Source organism: Sminthopsis crassicaudata, chromosome 4 (assembly GCF_048593235.1).
Source record: "Sminthopsis crassicaudata isolate SCR6 chromosome 4, ASM4859323v1, whole genome shotgun sequence".
In the NCBI taxonomy this organism is placed as follows: Eukaryota; Metazoa; Chordata; class Mammalia; order Dasyuromorphia; family Dasyuridae; genus Sminthopsis; species Sminthopsis crassicaudata.
Window position 1 is genome coordinate 21,991,383 of NC_133620.1, and position 21,306 is coordinate 22,012,688.

General features: G+C 45.8%; 1 protein-coding gene across 1 annotated transcript in view; it reads left to right on the forward strand.

Annotated features, from left to right (window-relative positions):
* The first annotated feature begins 52 nt into the window (after positions 1-52).
* Positions 53-21,306, forward strand: part of CDCP2 (CUB domain containing protein 2) — a 32,589-nt gene continuing 11,335 nt past the window's right edge. The window contains exons 1-3 of the mRNA XM_074264639.1: positions 53-62; positions 19,316-19,663; positions 20,420-20,755. Coding sequence (XP_074120740.1) covers positions 53-62; positions 19,316-19,663; positions 20,420-20,755 — 694 coding nt within the window. The remainder of the gene's footprint in view (positions 63-19,315; positions 19,664-20,419; positions 20,756-21,306) is intronic.

Sequence of the window (21,306 nt, forward strand, 5' to 3'; positions counted from 1 at the left end):
TAGTGTGAGTCGGGCAGACTGGGGGCAGGTGGTTGTCAGAACACTGGTCAGCATGGGGACAGGTAAGGTCCTAAAGCCGGGCCGTCCAGGCTGGGGCGAGGGATCGGGCTGGGATGGCCATGGTCCCTCTCTTCTGTCCTGGTCAGAGCACAGCAGGAAAGAAGGTCCTTGGCTCCCAGGAGTCCATATGATCCAGTATTTAGAGGAAGGGAATCTTATAGATAAGGAAACTGAGACCTGGATGACTTGCCCAGGATCACACAGTAAGCATCAAAGGTAGGATTTGAATCCGCTTCTTCTGACTCCAGAGCTTCGTTTGGGGGCCCAGTCCCACTGCCTCACCCTTCTTTTTTCTCCCTGAGGCAGTTGGGGTTAAGTGACTTGCCCAGGGTCACAGAGCCAGGAAGTGTTAAGTGTCTGAGACCAGATTTGAACTCTGGTCCTCCTATCTTCAGGGCTGGTGCTCTACCCACTGCGCCACCTAGCTGCTCTTCACCCTTCACTTCTAAGAATAATGTACAGCTCCTCTCCATTCACACAGCCCCACCCCTGACCTCTAACCTGAAATAATTTTTTCCTTTTTGTTAATTCTGTTAAATATTTCCCAATTATGTATAAAAAAATTTAACAATTTTTTTTTTTTTTTTTAACGTTTGATTCCAAATTATCTGCGCACTTTGATGTCTATTAGACACGGGAGGTCATGCAAGACATTTTCATCTTAGTCATGTTACCCCTGCCCCACCCCCCAAAAAAGGCAAAGGAAATAACAAAGAGTTTAAAATTCTCCTTCAGTTTGTTCTCAGAATTTGGTTCTTTCTCTGGAGGAGGAGCCTTTGGAATCATTGTCCTGATCACAGTGACTAGTCTCTTACATGTGGTCACTGAATTATTTTACATTAAATTACTTTTTTAATTAACAAAAATTTTATTTCTCTCCTCCCTCCTCCCACCATTAAAAAACCACCTTATGACAAATATACATTAAAAGAAACTCCTTCATTGTTCACGTGAATGTGCAAACTGTGTCTGTTCTCCACCCTCGCCTTTCTGTCAGGAGGTAGGTAACAGGAGTCATCACTGGTCTTCTGGAATCATGATCGTTGGTTGGTTATTTAGTATTCTTAAGGTCTTTTTTTTTTTTTTTTTTTTTTGAGACAATCAGGGTTAAGTGACTTGCCCAGGGTCACACAGCTACTAAGTGTGGGAGGCTATATTTGAACTCGGATCTTCCTGACTCCAGGCCTGGTGCTCTGTGTTCTCAGATACCCCCTATGAGTTTCATGGGCAGGTAAGTGGCCACAAAACTCCCTAAGACAGCCAGAACCAGATGAAAATATAATTGGAAACTAACAAAATAAATAAGTACAACATAAATAATGTTAATTTAGTGTTTTCCAAGTCAATATGCACAACAACAAAATGGCAATAGTGGATGAGCCGGCTGGGCCTGCAGTCAGGATGACTTGAATTCAAATCTGCCCTGAGATACTTAATAGGTGTGACCCTGGACAGGTCACTTAACGCTGTTTACTTCAGTTTCCTTATCTGTCAAATGATCTGGAGAAGACAATGGCAAACCATGCCAGTATTTCTGCCAATAAAACCAAACAACTCACTAAGAGTCGGACGTGACTAAACGAGTCAATATAATGTAGAAAAGGAGCAAATTCTGTTTGGGTTTGATGTGACTGATCTAGGCCCGCTTGGACTTCACAGAAAGCCCCTCACCACTGCTCACACGTCCAGTGACAGGAAGCTCACTGCCTCCCAAAATAGTCCTTTTTTTGGACAGCTCTGATTGTTAGAAAGAGCCGTCCATGGCGCTGTAATTGGCCACTCTGGTGCACTCAGGCCAAGCAAGCCCTCAAGTCAGCTTTGAAGACAAATTCAGTTTGGGGAAAGTATCAGAAATGAAAAAAGAAAAGACCTTGACCTTGTGGGGGACAGACAGAAGGACACCAAGAGGCTACTACTAGGGATGCTGCTCCAGGAATAGAGAAGAGGATGGGGCTTAGGTCTGGGAGGAGATCACGGGAGTGTGGCCACTGTAGGAGAGAAAGAGGAGATTGTTTCCTAACTTAACTTTCTCATCCCTGACAGATGTTAAGATCAGTTGTTCTCCCTTCTGGAGAAGTACAAAAGTCATCAGTGCCCTCTAAATTTTGGAACCCTGAAGCAAATGCCCAATCACCCCACCCTAGTTAAGGATTGGCCATCAGTGAGTATTAGGCCTTGATGGCATCATACAAATATCAGCTGAACATGTGCCTGGCACTGGAGGATTTACAAAAACAGATGTGACTGAGGCTGTCCCTTAGTTGGGGATACTCTACACACCAATGGAATGTTGGCCTAGAACTGAGATCTCATGGGGATGAGGAGCTTCCAATGAGGAAAATCAAGGAATTCAGGATACTGGCCCTGCAATTCAGCCTTTCCAAAGGAAAACATGCCCTGCCACATTATATTTTTGGCATATATCACATTTCCTAATGTTTCTCTCTCCCCAGAAAATCATCCGATAGAACAAAGAATAAAAAGGGAGGGAGAAAGCATTTCATAAAAACTAGCCAACATATGAGGGGAGTCTGATGTTACTTTCAGTTTTCCTTACCCATGACCCCCCATCTCTGCAAGGATGAGTGGGGGATTTACCTTCTTTTTTCCCTTCTTTGGAGACAAACGATCCTTATTTTGATACATTCAATTTCCATTCTTTGTGAGTCTATTGACGTGGATTTGCTTGATTTGATGATATTGTGTAGACTGTTTTCCTCATTCTGATTTCTTCAATTTGCATCACTTCCAGGTTTCCCTGTGTCCATCGCAATCATTATTTTCTTACAGCAGAACAATATTCCCTTACATTAATGTACCACAGTTGATCTAAACAAATCCCAGTTCATAGGCATTTACTTTATTATGGGTTTTTTGTTTTGTTTTGTTGCCATTGAAGTGGAAGGACACCCCTCTGGCCTGTGAGAAACAATCTTGAAACTCTGTAGTTAGTTTATTAGTAGCTCTTCACGCCCTAATATAGAGGATTTTTTACATCCCCAGATGTGCCACCTTTAAAAAACCTAAGACCTTGACAACTTGATAAACATAAAGAAATACTGTCTTATTGCCATCAGGGAATGGCACCTTAGTGTGATTACCTTTGCTTCCTGTCTAGGCCGGAATTCCTTTAGTATGACAGATGTATTAGAGAACTTTTACGCCTCTTTCTATAAATATGTGTCTGAAATCGCTTGATCCCGACTCCCCTGTTCTGGTGGGGTTTAGTTACTAACCAGCAATCAACGCTCTTAAATTTACATGATTTTGGCTGGCCTGGATTTTCTCTCGTCTGGGCACTTCACCATTACAGAAAGTGCCGATATAGGTAGTGTATTTGCCAACTTTTTTATCATTGACCTCTCTGGGCTATGTTCCTAATAGGGAAATCTTGGGATGGGAAGGTAAGTATGGACAAGGCTCTTTCCAACAATGAGGTGATTCAGACCGGTTCCAATGGTCTTGTGATGGAGAGCCATCTGCACCCAGAGGGAGGATTGTGGGCACTGAGTGTGGATCACAACACAGCATTTTATTCTTTCTATTGTTTGCTCACATTTTATTTTCTTTCTCAGTTTCCCCCCCTTTTGATCTGATTTTTCTTGTGCAGCAAGAGAATTGTAGAAATATGTATAGAAGAATTGCACTTGTTAACATATATTGGAGTATTTACCAACTAGGGGAGGTGGAAGAAGAAGGGGGAAATTGGAACACAAGGTTTTACAAGCATCAGTGTTGAAAAATGATCCATGCATATGTTTTGAAAATTAAAAAAAAACTTTAACAAAAAAGACCTGTGACCTTAGCCCTGCAGATATTCTTCACCCTGGACCTCTTACCATCCACCTATAATCTAGGGATAGAGAATTGCTCTTGAGACAATCAAATCTTGCCTCAAACACTTACCAACTGGGCAAGTCACTTCTACTCATCCTGCCTCAGTTTCCCTAACTGTGAAATGAATTAAAGAAGGAAATGACAAATCACTCCAGTTTCTCTGCCAAGAAACCCCCCAAGTGGGATCACAGATTCAGATCTAACTGAAAACTTTCTTGAAGTGAGGGTCTTTGGGATCTTTACATTTTAGTCATTCTAATTGGGCTCAAAGAAAAGGTAATGTCAGTCAGACCATAGTCACAGGGAGCAGAGGTGGCTCCGTGGAGGAGCACTGGACTCAGCAAGACCTGCCCTTGTGATTCTGGGCAAGTCACAACTCTATCTGCCTCCATTTACTCATCTGTAAAACCAAGATATTAGTAGCAGATTGTTGTAAGGATCTGATGAGATAACATAGAGAAAGCAATTTGCAGACTAGCTGCATATAAATGCTAGTTTTTATTATTATTCAAAGGATTATATATTTAGGGCTGAAAGAAACCCCTGAGGTCACTCATTTTATAGTTCAGGCAACAGGGTCTAGAGGGATTAAGTGACTTGTCCAATATCATATAAATAAATTGTAAACAGCTGGTACAGGATTTGAATCCAGATCCTTTGACCCCGACTTTAGCCTGTCTTTCACTTATAGTGTAGAATTCGGGAGATAATTGTAGTACACTATCTAGATTTGTGCTCAGAAGCCCTGGCTTTGATTCTTATCTTAGAGTCAGGAAGATCAACGTTTACCATTTTATTTGCTGTGTGACTATGAACAAGTCAACCAATCTCCATGCTCCTCCATGTTTAAACCTTCCCCTCCAGCTTTCCCGAACCTGTCAAATGGAGGGGCATTCTGAGAGAGCAGAAAAAAACCACCAAGCTTGGGAATCAGAAGTCTAATCTTGGCTCCACCATTTATTAGCTGTGGGACCTTGGGGGGGAGGCTTTACCTCCCTGGGCCTCAATTTCCCTATCTGTAAAATGGAGAAAAGAGATATCGCTTCCCTATGATATGGTGATACTTATGAGAAAAGCTCTTTGGAAACAGGGATTTCCAGAAATCTCTCCTTAATGGTCTCTTGTGGTCCAGGCGCTGTCCTTAGTGCTGAATTAACTAAATCGGCTCATCGGCTCATAGGATGATGAGGCTATCTGGAATGATTTTACCGATGATGAACCCAGAGTCCAAAGGGATCAAACAACATCACCCAAGTACAATAGATAGAGCAGAGGCACGGTTTGAACCCAAGGCTTCTGGCTCCAAATCCAGCACGCTGCTCTAGTGCACCGCTCTGATTCCAAGCACTCGACACTCAGATGAGAGAAAGAACCCACTCAGATATAGCTGTGACATCAGGGAGAATGAGCTAAGTGCCAGAGAGGCCCAGGAATAGCGCCATATGTGAGGTCTGGGGAGGGGGCTCTCTCCAGAGGATGGTGGGAGGTAGGGCTTTTCTCTTGTAGACAGAAAAGGAGCTGACCTTTCCCCAAAGCCGGGGCAATGATCTTTTTGATTTGGGGGCCAAGGAGTGGCATGTAAGCAGTGGGTCCAAGGAACGGCAGCTATTACAGCTAGGGATCAAGAAGAAAGTCCCAACCAGGCAAGGTTCTGAGCCACAGAAACCTCTTTCCCTAGAGATCCATTGCTGCAGAAAGGAAGCTCCTTGAAGCAGGAAGATGCATTTTAGCTTTCCTTGTGTCCCTAGCACAGTATCTTACATGTAGTAGGTGCTTTATAAATGCTTGTCAGTTGATTGAATTTTTAAAACACAAGCATATTTTTTCATACCCATTTTACAAATTAGGAAACAGAAGTTCAGAGATACTAATCCTTCAAGAGCTAATCATTTCTGAAGTAGGATTTAAAGCTCTAGGTCCAGCCTTCCAACGACTGCAGTAGGTGACAAAGAAAACCCTGGCAGTCATCTGCTTTAAGCCCTTCAGCTTACAGATGCCGAAATCGAGGTATATATTAAGTCACTTATCCAAGATTTCACAAGTACTAAGCAATAATCATAACCAATAGTTTTATGCCATGCTGAGGTTTGCAAAGCACTTTACAGATCGTATCTTATCTTAGTCTCATAGCAACCTCATGAAGTGGAGATTAGAGGCACAATAATAGCCCCATTTTGTAGATTCATGATGAACAGAGAAGTTGGTTGACTTGGCCATGGTCACACAGCAAATAAATGGCAAAGGCAGGATTTGAATATAGCCCTCTACCCCCTATGCCATATTTCAGGGACAAGATTCAAAGACAGATCTTTTTAGTACAAAATCAGCATCTTGGCCACTGTCCGGAAACATTGTGAAGAATATTAGACACTATCTAGGAGAGTTCTAATTACTTAGAAGCAGGAGCCAGAGGGGGGCAGGCCTAGAGGACCCCATGAGGTCCTGTGATCCCACTGTTTCTATGTGGTTCAAATTGTAGTTTCCCTTCCCCATGCTATAGAAAGAGAAGAGATAAACAGCTGAGCCAGCCCTCCCCCTCTCCTTTGTCAGCCACAGAAGAAGCAGCTCTGCCATCCCATTACTAAGGGGGGGAAGGGAAGGGGGAGTTCAGTGACTGTTGCTATGGAAACCTAAAGACAGAGCAGGAATCAGGGGACCTGGGTTCTTCTCTTGGCTCAGCCCCCCACTGACTGCAGGACCACAGGGCTTCTGGCTTCCCTCCTGGGGAGACCAGGGCCCGGCCTCCCAGAAATGACCTTCCCTAGTAAAGCTGAGCCCAGGAGCATCCTGCATGTTAATGAGTTCAGCTCTCCAAGGCTTGAGCCTGACCCATAAATTATAATGAGAGGAAATGCTCAGCAGCATGATTAAATAGCCAATGGAGATGCTCGCTGCCTTAGCAGCCAGCTTCCAAGGACGGCCACACTCTGCCCTCTAGCCAGACTTTGGCTCTCAGGCAACTGCATATGCAAGTGTATGTGTGCTTCTGTGGAAGTGTCCACTATGTGTGCATGCTAGGAGCCAAGGATGGATGGAGAGAGAGAGAGAAACAGACAGACAGACATACACAGAGAGAGAGACAGACAGACAGACACAGAGAAACAGATGGACACAGAGATAGAGACAGACAGACCCAGACAGAGAGACACACACAGAGAGACAAAAAGTGAGTGAGAAACATAGAGATACAAAGACAGACAGACATGCTGTCCTGAAATTAGGTGATACTTGGTGAGTCCCTTTCAGCTTCCTCTTATTGGAATAAATGGTCTCTGGGCTCCCTCTAAAATCTCACACTCTTGTTCCTTTATTCTATGATCCTAAAGCTCTAGGTCTGGGGGGATCTAGTCACCTGATCTTGATCCTGATCCTTCTTGCCCTCTGTGAATGATCTGGCATCATCAGCATGCTCTTGCTCAGGCTTTCCTCTCTGGGCTTTCCCTACATGAGTTTCTCTTGGTTTTTCTATCCCCTGCCACCATCCCTTCTCAATCTCCTTCATCCATATTGTTCCCTCTAACTTGGATGTCTCCCAAAGCTCTGAGTCTTTCTTCTCTTCTCCCTCTGTCTCATCTCCCTGGGGGATCTCCAGAGCTCAGTAGTCATATCCAGCCCGAATTTCTCTCCTGACTTCCAGCTCAGCAGCACCAACTGCCCTTTGAATATCTCTAACTGGAGGTCCCACAGGCATCTCAAACTCAGCATGTCCAAAATAGAACTCATTATTTTCTCTTTCAAATCCTCACCTCTTCCTAACTTCCCTTTTTTGGCCGTGGACGCCATAATTTTCCCAGTAGTTCTTGAAAAATAAGCTACTTCCCCTCTCTGAACCTCAGTTTCTTCAACTGGAAAATGATGAGATGAGATTAGATAATCCCCAAAGTAATTTCTAACTCTTAACTTTCCATATCGCTGGATTTGATATTCCATGTTCTAAATTCCTCCCCAGTTCTGACAGTCTCTGTTTTAAGATCTTTCTCAATTGTGAGGAGAAGAAAAAGAGGAGAGAGAAGGAAGAGGAGGAGGAGGAGGAGGAGGAAGAGGAGGAGGAAAAGGAGGAGGAGGAGGAGGAGGAGGAGGAGGAAGAGGAGGAGGAGGAGGAGAAGAAGAAGAAGAAGAAGAAGAAGAAGAAGAAGAAGAAGAAGAAGAAGAAGAAGAAGAAGAAGAAGAAGAAGAAGAAGAAGAAGAAGAAGTAGAAGGGAAGGAAGGAAGGAAGGAAAGAAGGAAGGAAAGAAAGAAAAAGAAGGAAGAAAGAAGAAAAGAAGGAGGAGGAGGAGAGACAGGCAGAGATAAAATTAATAAGCAGCATGAAGATAAGCTCCAAGCTCTCCCTTGGTGCTTCCATTGGAGATAGCCAATTATGCTGAATGTGGAGTGTCTGCTATGGGGTGGGGATGAGGGGGAGTAAGTAATCTGAAAGGATTGTAAAGGTTAAGTGATAGGCAGATGGGGAAGAGCTTTAAATAACAGATTGTTTATCCTAGTGGTAATAAGGAGCCACAGAATATACTGGAACAGAAGGTTGAAATGGTTAGACCTGTGCTTTTTTGTGGAGAAATGGTTTAAGGAGAGGAGAAGTAAGAATAGAGATTGCTAGAATAGTCCAAATGGGAGTCAATGAGTCCCTGGACTAGTGGGGTACTTGTGTGAATGTATTAAAGGGCCCAGGAGACAGAAATGTTGTAAGGGTAGTGCCCAGAGAAGGAATCGCTTCTAAATCAAATGAGATCTTGGATCTGAAAATGCTCTGAAAGCAAAAGGAGCTATACGAATGCATACAAGAAAAAGGAGAGGTGAGGGAGGAAGAAGAGGAGTGGATGGGGAAGGAGGCAGAGGAAGGGAGGAGAAATCAAGAAGAGAGAAAGGGAAGGAGGAAGAGAGGGAAGGAGAGAGACAGAGACAAAGAGATAGAGTCAGAGAGAGAAAGTAGGGGGAAGAGGAAAGTCTCAGAGAGGGAGGTGGTACCCAAGCTGTGAAGAAAGAGCAAGGGGGAATGGAAAAAGAGGAGGAAGAAGAGGAAAGGGGGGTAGGCTGAAGGGAGAGGAAGAAGAGGAGGAGGAAGAGGGAAAAGGGGAAGATGTCTGTTAAGAATGCTATTTTTTCTTTATCATTATTGGCCTGAATTCCTAGATTGTCCTAGATTTACCTACCAGTCTCCACCAGAAGCTCCTCTGGGAAGATTCCAGAGAAGGAGCTTGGCCCATTTTTTAGGGTTAGTGTCAATACCCGGAGTCCCCATGAGGGCCAGCATCTGGTCCTCCAGTCTCCTTGAAATCCTAGAAGTCAGAGGCTCAAATACTTCAAGCCAAAAAGACCTTTGGATTTACCTTGTCCAGCTTCCTCATTTGACAAATCAAGAGACTTGATCTGTAAGGCTAAAAGATGTGTCCCAAACTGGAGTGCCGTCCTGAGAGTCAGGAACACAAGTTCAAATTTTAACTCAGACTCTTACTAGTCTGGTCATATATCTCTGAGCAAGTCACTTGACCTCTGTCAACCAACAAGCATTTATTAAGCATCTCAATTTCCTCATCTGTAAAGTGGGGACAATAATAACTTAACTCCCAGAGTTGTTGTGAGTGCTTCGCAGACCTTAAACCACTATATAAATGTTGGCCATGTTGTTGTTGTTACACAGGCAGATGGGAGTCCAGACCATCTGATTCTGAAGCCAGCCCTTTGCCCACGTTGTATGTGATCTTTATAATGACTCCCAAATGAACAGACTGATTTGACAAAGGCCTGGAAAGATTGACATGAACTGATCCTGAGCAAAACAAGCAGAGCCAGGAAAACATTGTACACAGCAACAGCAAGATCGTGCCATGACCAACTATGAGAGACTTGGGTCTTCTCATCGGTTCAGTGATCCAAGGCAACACTAATAAACTTTCCATGGAAAACTCCATCTGCATCCAGAGAGAGAACTAAGGAGACTGAATATAAATCAGCACATGCTAGGTTCACTTTTATTTCCCTTTTTCTTTTTGTCTTTTTTTCCTCATGGTTTTTCCATTTTGTTCTGATTTTTCTCTCCCAAAATGATTCATAAGGAAATATGTAAAATAAACAACCCCCAAAATGTTTTTTTAACATGTAATTGGGGAAAATAAAATTTAAAACAATGATTCTCAAAAACAATTTCCATCCATTGTTCCATTTAATCCTTCCAATAGCCTGATAATATCCCACAGATGGCCAGACAGAATCATTATTCTCATTTCACAACTAAGTAAAATGAGGCTTAAAGAAGAGAAATATCTTGACCAATATCACTCAGGGAGCCAATATGAAGCGTCCATCAATGTGCGATTAAAAGGTCAATAGAGATCGGCATTTCTCATCAATTGATTTCCCAGATCTCAATGACAAAATTAGAGGAGGAGAGGATATTGAGATGCTAAGAGATGTGCAAAAAAGTTTCACTGCTCTTACTTCTTCAGCTATAAAATTCTTCAGTCTGGCTTGGTGAAAGGCAGGAACACTGTCCAGAGAGGGGCTGCTGAAGCAGACATCTCTGGGAAATGTGAGCTCTGTGGGGGTAAGGGGATGGGAAGAAGAATCAAAGGCTCTTTGCAGCTCTAATATTCCATGTGCTAAGGGCCCTCTCAGCTCTAAGTTTCCATCCCAGGCTTAACATTTTACATTGTGTGGTTTTTTGTTTTTGTTTTTGTTTTTTCTTTTTTGGGGGCTTGCAAATTGTCTCCCTCATTAGGCTGTTGAAAGCCGGCATTGATTTTTGCCTTAATTTTTATTCCTCAAGGTTTTGACTTAGAACATGTTCTGTGTTCTAAGAGTCCCTTACAACCCTATCAGCCTATGTTCTAATATATTATATCCTAAATTCTTTCTCACCTCTAAAATCTATGGAGACCATGGTTGTTCAGAACATGGTTTGTTTCTTGAGGGAAGAAACCATTTCCTTTTTTGAAAGAAAGAAAGAAAGAAAGAAAGAAAGAAAGAAAGAAAGAAAGAAAGAAAGAAAGAAAGAAAGAAAGAAAGAAAGAAAGAAAGAAAGAAAGAAAGAAAGAAAGAAAGAAAGAAAGAAAGAAAGAAAGAAAGAAAGAAAGAAAGAGAAAGAAAGAAAGAAAGGAAGGAAGGAAGGAAGGAAGGAAGAAAGGAAGGAAGGAAGGAAGGAAGGAAGGGAGGAAGGGAGGAAGGAAAGGAAGGAAGGAAGGAAGGAAGGAAGGAAAAGGAAGGAAGGAAGGAAAAGAAAGGAAGGAAGGAAAGAAAGAAAGCAAAAGAAAAAAAGAAAGGAAAAGAAAAGAAAGAAAGGAAAAGAAAGAAAGCAAAAGAAAAAAAGAAAGGAAAAGAAAGTAAAAGAAAGAAAGCAAAAGAAAGAAAGAAAGGAAAAGAAAAGAAAGCAAAAGAAAAAAGAAAGGAAAAGAAAGTAAAAGAAAGAAAGAAAGGAAATAAAAGAAAGAAAGAAAAAAGGGGTAGTGAACACAGACTAGGCCAGAATAAATGTTCAGGGACTGGGGGGAAGGGAGGGCTGGAATAGGGGAGAGGCTAACAGATGGGCAAATCAGGAAGTGCCTCTTAAAGGAAGTGAGCTGTGTTTGCCTAAGCTTTGAAGGGAGCTGGAGGTTCCCAGAAGAATAGGGAGTCTAGAACATAGAACTGGGGATGTCAGGGCTGGGAAGGTCCTAGAACACAAAGCACTTCTTACCTCTATGACCATAGGCCATCTTTCCTCTATCCAATGAGATTAATAATAGCTCAGTAGCGAGCTGCCTTTTAGGGTCAGTTGTGATCATGTAAACCTAAGGTTCCACATAAATGCCTCCTGTTACTCTCTCAGCTATTTTGAAAAACATCATGAGTAACATGTGACCAGAGGGAAGGTGGGCGGGTTGTACACTGAGGGACGGAGGCTGGGGCCTGGTCCGAGGCTGACCAGGCGACCACTAGAGCGTATTTCAGAGAGGGCAGGCCGAGGCCACAGGGAGGATTTACAGGAAACAGCGGATGAAACTCTCGAGTCCCGCGGGCCATCCCTGGCCTCTGTCCATCCAAGGATGGTTGTTTCAGCCCAGATCTTAAACTAAGCTAAGCTGTCGGGTCCCGGGGAGGCAGGGGTTAACCCTTCTTCCTCCATCTCCACTTCTTGTGTCCTCCTCCATCTCCACTTCTTGCGTCCTCCTCCATCTCCAGAACGCAGCTCTCTGCTCGGGTCCTCACTCACCCTCCCTCTGGCCCCCCTCCCCAGCCATTCTGCTGCTCAGGGTCCCTCCGCTGGCTCGCTACACCCCGTCCCCGCATTGGAAGCCGGTGTGTATCCAAGCAGCCACATACAGCCCTATTAATAGCCCCTGGTTTCCGTAGGACCGTTTTAACCTTTTCTAGCCTGGATCCTGGTTGCCTAGGAACCCATTTTCCATCTATAACTTTGTTGCTATGGAAGAGCTGCCCCCTGCAATGTTGTTTCACCTAAAGTTGTGTTTTTCAAGGAGCCAATTAATGAAATCAGGCAGAGCGAGTCCAGGCATCTCCTCAGGGAGATGAGACCGAGGGAACCCCCTCCTTCTGGAGGTGTCTGCCAAGGCCGCTCAGCCTCCCTGCTGTGGCTGTCTAGGGGGGCAGGGGTGGGCCGGCCATGTCCCCGGAGCTGGGGCGCTTCAGTTCTGTGAAGACCAAGATGCTGTAACAATGGGAGGCTCTGACAAGCTCCCTGCTGCCTCCTCAGCGGGCACTTCCCCTCCCTCTGCCCGCCGTCACCAGCACAAAGGGCAAGGAATCCCCACGGAGAGAGATGGGGGGTCCGAACATTCTCCCAGGGGCAGGGGGCAAGTCGGACCAAGCCGGAGCTCACGAGGAAGCTAAATTGGGAAGAGTAATGGCTTACGCTGCCCTCGGGGAGCTCCAGGGCCTCGTGTGGTTCTAGGACTTTGTGATCCCAAGAACAAGGTCATGGCAAACAGTCGGGGGCTCCCCTGGATCCGATATTTGGGCTCTTCCCCTGGGGGGGATCTCAGCTCATCGAGGGAGAAGGGTTATAATGGGGGAAGAAGAGAAAATAGGGGACACATGTATGATAAGCGCCTACTGTGAGCCAGGTGCTATGCTAAGCCCTTCACAAATATCTCGTTTGTCCTTCAAAGGGAGGGAGGTGCTATTTATTATCCCCATGTTACAACTGAGGAAACTGAGGCAGAAGGAGTTCAGTGTGAGAGGGTGGATTTGCACTCAGCTCCTCCTGATCCCAGGACTCTTAAACTGCTCATGTTCTAAGATCCTTCCCATCTCTAGCACCCTTGGCTCCAGCACTGTGGAGTCCCAGATCTCATCTAGAACTAGCTTTCCAGGCTCTAACATTTGATCTCCTCTGCTCTGGCCAGAGCATCCAACTCCAGAGACACAGGGGCAACCACCTGTCCACGGGGATCCCTGCAGGCACACAGTGACTTAAGAAACCACGGCTCGGCGTTCTTTGTTTTATTGTATTTTTATTTATTTTGTCAAATCTTTCCCAATTCCATTTTAATTTGGTTCTGCCATACTTGGGAGTGCTGTGGACAGCAATAGCGCCCATGGGACATGGTTCAGACACATCTAGTCTTGTGCTTTAGATTCCCGATCTGGCACCCAATGTTTGTGATCTAGCACCGTAGGGTCGTGTAGTTCTTGATTTGTGCCTGGCAGACCAAAAGGACCATTTGCATCATTTCCAGAGTTCACCTGTGGCTCATGGAATACAGGGACCTTGTCTCTGCTTTCTCGTATACAGCAGGGCCTTAAAAATGGGGGAGCTCAGGCCATAGCACCGGCCAACTCCCCAGGGGCCACCGCCCCCAGTTAAATCTATGCTACCCTTCTTAGGAGACAATCTACCAAGGGGAAAAGTCACCAGATGAGAAACCTGAGGATTTGGGAATCCCAGTTCTGCCCCTTCCTCGCTGTGCAGTTTTGAGCAAATTCCTTGCATTCTGGTCCTCAGTTTTCCTATCTGTAAAATGACAACTGAACCAGAAGACATACAGTTCTGAATCTATGATCCCATAATATAGAGACCTGAGTTCAAGTCCTGACTTAATCACACTCTAGTTATGTTATAGTGGTCTCAGTTTCCATGACTGTAAAATGAGTTTAAGAGTACTTCTACTATTTTCATTTCAGAAAGGCCTGGAGAGACTGACATGAACTGATGCTGAGTGAAATGAGCAGAGCAGGAGATTGTTATAGACTTCAACAACAATACTGTATGAAGATTCATTCTGATGGGCATGGCCCTCTCCAACAATGAGATGAACCAAATCAGTTCCAATAGAGCAGTAATGAACTGAACCAGCGACACCCAGGGAAAGAACTCTGGGAGATGACTATGAACCACTACGTAGAATTCCCAATCCCTCTATTTTTGTCCACCTGCATTTCTGATTTCCTTCACAAGCTAATTGTACACTATCTCAAATTCTGATTCTTTTTGTTCAGCAAAACAACTGTTTGGACATGTAGACATATATTGTATTTAACTTACACTCTAAAATATTTAACATGTATTGGTCGACCTGCCATCTGGGGGAGGGGGGAAGGAGGGGAAAAATTGGAACAAATGGTTTGGCAATTGTCAATGCTGGAAAATTACCCATGCATGCATCTGGCAAATAAAAACTATTAAAATAAAAAAAAAAGAATACTTCTACTATTTTCAGCTGAGTTGTAAGAAAATTGATTCATAAACAGGAAAGAACTCTAGAAATGTGAGTTTGTGCTACTGCAGCAATTCTTTAATTGTATTTTATTTTTCCAAATCCATATAAAGATAGTTTTCAATATTCATTTTTGTAAGATTTTGTGTTTCCAATGTTTTCCCCTCCCTTCTTTCCTTCTCTCCCGTTCCCCAAGACAGCAAGCAGTCTCCTATAAGCTATAAATGGATGATACTTTTAAACATGTTTTCATATTTGTCATACAGTGCAAGAAAAATCAGATCAAAAGGGGAAAACCACAAGAAAGAAAAAGCAAACAAAGAAGAGAAAATACTATACTATGATTTGCATTCGGTTTCCATAATTCTCCCTCTAGATGAGAATGACAGTTTTCATCCAAAGTTCATTGAGATAGTTTTCCATCACCGAATTGTTGAGAAGAGCCAAGTCCATCCAGTAGAGCATCACCTGATCTTGCTGTTACTGTATATAAGGTTCTCCTGGTTCTGCTTCACTCAGCATCAGTTCATGGAAGTCTGTTTCTGAAATCAGCCCGCTGTTCATTTCTTACAGAACAAGAATATTCCATAGCATTCATGTACCGGAGCTAATTCAGTCACTCCTCACTCAGTTTCCAGTTCCTTGCCACCACAAAAAGGGCTTTGTTGCACACGTGGGTCGCTTTCCCTCCTTTAAGATCTCCTTGTGATATAAGCCCAGTAGAGACACTGCTGGGTCAAAGGGGTGCCAGTTTGATAGCCCTTTGGGCAGAGTTCCAGATTGCTGCAGCAATTCTTAAGGGTGCCCCGAGTCCCCAGCCCGGAGGTCTCTGAACTCTCGTGTCCCCACCCCTCCCTGCTGGAAGATTCCTCCCTCTTCCAAATATAAGAGCAATGACCGTGGATCTGGGAGTGTCAATCTAGAGACATTTGATAAGGACATTAAAATTGAGTGAAGGAAGCACCCAATGGATCAGCTTACTAATTCAGAGGCCCCATGAATTATTCACACTGCTATTAAGTTGGAGGCACCTTGGGACCTTTCTTCCTTTCTCTTTTCTTTCCCATCCTGGAGCCAAAGGCTCTGGATGCCTCCACCTGGAGGCCCACCTCTAGCTCTGCAGACCCCCGAGGGACCACAAGATGAAACAAAGCCTAAGTTTCTCCTGGCTCGTTCTGCTGCTGGCTCTGAGGGCTGTGGGGCTGCCAACCTATGGAAAAAAAGGTAGACTGTTACCCTGGGCAAGGGAGGAGGGGAACGGGTTAGCTCGGGACTCGGGCAGAGCCGAGAGGACCTATAGTGCCCAGACGGGTGGCTACATCATGGCCCATTTGAGCTCTAAGATGATCTATTATTATTATTTTAATAACAATGCCCCTGAAAGGGGCATCACTTACTTATTCTGGTCTTCAAGTTCCCATCTATAAAATGGACGTGCTCTCCTAGCTTCCCTTTTGGGCTTGTCAAAGTAATGGAAATGAAAGTGTTTTGCAAAGGCTAGGGAGCCCCTCGCATGGCCCTTTGGTCAAGGCTCTCTCTAGGATATTACAATTACGCCCTTTAATAGAGAAGGCCCTATGGTCACTGTTGCTTGGTTATTGACTCCTGATCAAAAAATTTCACAAGAGTTCATTAAGTAGGCCTTATATTGGACAAGAAAAGCAGGACGTAAGTGAGAGGCTTTGATTGGAACCAGAGGTAGGCTGAGACCACCTGTTTCCAGACGCTGACATGGAGGGGGCAGGTTCTCTCCCAGGATTCTCTGCCGATGGGAGGGGAGGGAGGCTCTGGATGATCCACAGGTTGGTTCTGGACTAACTAGTAAGTAGGAAGGGATGTGGACCACTATGTGGGGGGAGGCTGTCCCTCAGAGAGGCAGCCACGTCCCCAGAAGCTTGAACATGCACAGAACGGAGGTGACAGGACCCTTGGGCCCTTGGGCAGCACCATCCGCCTAAGGACAGGAGCAGCCTGGCGCCCGGGGAGATGGGGCGTTTCAGGGCGTGAGGTTCTCTGGGACCAGGGCCAGGATGCTCCCGAGATAAGGATCCTTTCTCCATGTTTGCTCAGCAGAGGGTAGAACAGCTCCTGGGAAAGCCCCAGTCAAGTGGCAGCTGGGAAGAAATCCCCTGGACTACAATCCCTCCTCCAAACATGAACTAGGCCCCAAACTAGAATTCCTAGTTACGTCCCCACAGGGTGGTCACATGTCTCCAGCAAGGGGCAAAGAAGGTCTGCACCCCCTTAAGGGCTACCCCTGTCCAAAGGCAGCAAAGCTCGGGGGATGAGGATGGCATTGAGAGGTGCAACTGTGACTCCAGCGCTCGCTCAGGTTACTAGGAGACCAGCTCACCAGCCTCCTACTCGGGTTCAAAGCCAGCTCCCAGCCCCTGCCTCCCTCCTGCCTCTGCTTCCCACCTCGCCCACCTGCTGCAGGGGCCGCCCCTCGTCTTCTGAAGAGCTCAGACTATGGGGATGTCACATGAAGTGGGCTGCAGGTGGGCTTGCCCAGAGCTTGAACAGAGGAGGCTGGGACTCATCTGCCCATATCCTGTTTTGTCTTGGTGCAATGGAAAGTGGAATCCAGAAGAACTGGGTTCAAATTCTGACTCTTCTGCTTGCTACCGATATGGTCTTGCATGAGTCTTAATCTCTCTGAGCCTCAGTTTTCTAATCTGTAAAATGACCAATTTGCACCAGATGATCGCTAAGGTCCCTTTGAGCCCAGGAGCAATAACCCTAGAAGTCAACAATAGCCGAGTGTCCAAGGGGCCACAAGGGTGTTTAGAACATAGGTTATGAGAGCTGGGATGAGTCTTAGAACACAGAATGTCGGCTCAAAATAGAGGATGCCAGAGTTAGGAGAGACTCGAACACGGAACATCGGGCCTGGAAGAGACTTCAGAAGCGAGGGTTTTGGAGCCCTGAGGGAGCCCAGAAGACTGAGCCGCAGGGCTGGAAGCAAGCTCAGAGCCAAGTTTGGAAACTGAGGCCTTAACACAGAGAATGTCAGAGTCCTAAGGATGGGATGGACTTTAGAACTTAGAATGTTAGAACTGGAAATAGTTCAGAACAACCTGAGAGGAAGACTGTTAGACCATAAATACACAACACCTGCTGCCATGTGAGCAAAGAAACCTTTCTAAAAGGGAGGAATAGTGCAGGGTTTTGTAACCTGCTTGTTGAGTCCAAGAATCAGGAGCAAAGGGCCTGTCGCACCATGCAAGCCCAGGGTGTCATGGATACTACTTTTCCAGTCTCCCCCACTATTTCCCTCATAATTCTGCTCCAGAGACATGGGAATCCCGGCTGCTCTCATTCCCCTGAGATGCTCTGAGCCTTTGTACTAATTGTCCCCAAAGCAGGACACTTTCCCCCCCTTTTCTATGTCTTGGAATGCTTGGTTTCCTGCTAGACTGAGCCTCTGAAGAGTAACCCATGTTCACCCCCAGATGCTCGTGTCTCCCTCTCTCTTCCTGCAAGATGACTTTGCACCTCCTTAATATGTCTCATCCATGTGTACATATCTCCCCATTAGCAGGGAAAGTCCTGGGGAGGAATGGCAGGCTCTGAAGGCAAGAACCCACAGGACGCTTGCATACTGGGAATTCATTTTGTTTCCTTTGGATAATCTTTTATAGAGAACGCCATCTCCTTGTTTTGCTGACCCTCTTGTCCTCCTGACCCTTTCTTTTCAGAGCTATTCTGGATCAAGGGTTTCCCCTTTTTTGATCTCCTTAGTCCCCCCAACCCCACCCCTCGCACTTCCCTTTCTTTTCCGTGATCTTTGTGGATGGAAATCAGAGCTGCCTGTCATGTCCTGTGGCCTTCATTCCTTGGGAGGTGTGGACATTTTCTTTTCTTCTCTTTTCTTTCCTTCTGTCCTTCGAAACTAACAGGAGAGAAAGTTCAAGAAAACACTCACCGATAGTTTGTTAGCTACATCACTGAAGGTTGTCACTGGAAAACAAAGTGAACTTCCCAGAACAGGTACAAGTTCACTTTTGCATTTGTATTTCTTGCACTTAGAGCTCCTGGCACATAGCGGGGGTTTATCATTATTAATTATTATCATATAATTATTTATTAATTATATTATTATATAATTATGTATTGTTATATATAATTATATTATATAATTAATTAATAATTAAATAACAAGCATTTATTAAGTGCTTCTTAATTGATAAGTTTGATGGATCTCACCTTCAGCTAACATCCAGGTGTAGGGATTGAAGAAAGAGGAGACGGGGCATCCATTTTCCAATCTCTCCCTTCCTTCCTTGTCCCTCCTGCTTAATCCTCTGCAGCTGTATCCCATGTGGTCAGTGAGTCAATCAACAGCTGGTCAATATACATTCAGTGAGATCCTACTGGGATCCAGGTAGTGTGCTAGCATGGGAGCTTCTTGGGTTCTAGTGTTTTATGGTTGGGAATCTATGTTCTAGAATCTGTGAATCGAAGATCACATGATCCACGATTCCAGAATCGGCAATTTTTAGTTCTTTAATTCCAAATGAGTCAGGCGGCCAATTCTAGACTTGATGATTCAATAAAACACGTTTCTTCTCTGAGATGGAGCAGAGGGCTTGGATGCACATCCCAGCTTTGCCATTAATCACTTGGTTAAGTCACTGACCTAACTGGGTCTCAGAAATGACCTGGAAGGTCCCTTCTAGCTCTCGAGCTTCATCCCTCTGGAGCATTTTGTGACCTGGGAACTATCCCCTCCCAGATAGAAATTCATTAGTCTCTTCTCCTTATCCCAGGCATCAAGTGTGGTGGGGTGCTCTCGGGGCCATCAGGCAACTTCTCCAGCCCCAACTTCCCGGGGCTCTACCCCTATGACACGGAGTGCAGCTGGCTCATCGTGGTGGCCGAGGGCAGCTCCATCCTGCTCACCTTTCACGCCTTTGACCTGGAATACCACGACACGTGCGGCTACGACTATTTGAAAATCTATAACGGCGCCTCCAGTGATGAGGGCAATCTCCTGGGCCAGTTCTGTGGCCAGAGCCGCCCGCCTCCCTTCACCTCCTCCTGGCACATCATGTCCATCATCTTCCACTCGGACAAGCACGTGGCCAGCTGGGGCTTCTCTGCAGGCTACCGGAAAGGTCAGGGGGTGACCATAAAGTCAGGGGTGACCAGAAAGGTTGAGGGTGACTAGAAAGTCAGAGGGTGATTGGAAAAGACAAGGGGTGTTTGGAAAAGTCAGGAGGTGACTGGAAAAGTTGGGGATGACTAGAAAGGTTAGGAGGTAACCAGAAAAGTCAAGGGGTGACCAAAAAGATTAGGGGGTGACCAGAAAAGTCAGAGGATGATTGGAAAAGTCAAGGGGTGACTGGAAAAGTTAGGAGGCAACTGAAAATGTCAAAAGGTGACTGGAAAAGTCAGGGGATGATTGAAAAAGTCAGGGGTGATTAGAGGGAAGTCAGGGGAGAAAGAGAAGCTAAGGGACCCCTCAAGGTCAGAAGAAGGGGGAGATGGGCCCTAAGACTAGGCGTCACTTGCAGCTCTGACAATCACTACCTGCCTGACTCTGGGTCTTACTTTTCTCACCTATAAGACACAGTGGGTTTGACCAGATGACCATTGGGGTCCTTCCAGGTCAGGATCAACGAGCCTGTGAAGTAGGTTTGATTCCCGCTTTCCTAGCCACGTGATATCAGCTAGGTCTCTCCGCATTTTTTGTCCTCAGTTTTCCTCCCTGTGAAATGGGGATCAGCAAGCGCCCCTGTCACTGCCCCGGTGGTGATGGGGACCTCGTGCCTGGCTGACAGAGGCCCACTTGTGGCAGGCTCTGGCCCAGCCCTGCCAAGGAGCTCGGACGCCCCCTCCGTCCCAATGACGCCAGCATGGTTCTTTTGCAGACACCTGCGGTGGGGTGCTCACCGGCCTGTCTGGAGTGATCACCAGCCCAGAGTACCCCGGCAGCTACCCCAATAATGCAGAGTGCCACTGGGTCATCAGGGCGTCCGGATCTTCCACCATCAAGCTGGTGTTTGCTGACTTCCAGGTGGAGAGCGACCGATCCTGTAACTATGACTACGTGGCTGTCATCGAGGGGGGAGGCCCTGGTGGGGGCCACCACTACTGCGGCAGCACCAAGCCGCCGGACCTGGTGTCCCTGGGCCGAGAGGTTCAGGTGGTGTTCAAGTCTGACTTCAACATCGCTGGTCGGGGCTTCAAGGCCTACTACTTCTCAGGTAGGAGGCGTCGGGATCTGGGGGAGGGGGAGGCGGGAAGCCATGGGAAGGCTTGGCCGTGGCCTACTTCCATGTCGTTGGGAGACTCTGGAGTGCTCCCGCACGGAGAAGGCTCCAGGAGCTCCCAGGTCTCCCAAATGTAGCTCGCAACCCCAAATCTCCTCGTGGAGACTGAACAACAGGCGAGCGGAAATGCCAGTGACTGACGACTGGCCAAACAACCTAAAGACCAGCAGGAACGGGGAACCCCTCGCTCCCTCTGCTCTGCTCATCCACAGCCTCTCGTGTTAGGGATTTTCTTCTCACATCAAACCTAAATTTCTTTGTATCTTCCCTCTGCTCTTTGGGACAAGACTAAGCCCAGTCTCTTGAGGTTCCCCCTCAGATTCTTAAAAACAGTTGTCATGTCTACCCTAAGCCTTCTCTTCTCCTTGTTCTGCAGCCCATTTTCATTGAGCACATTCTCAAGTTTCCCTCAGTCTTCAGATGCATTCCAGTCTGTCTAAAATGTGGCACCCAGAGCACAATATTCCCTCTGTGATCCAACCAGG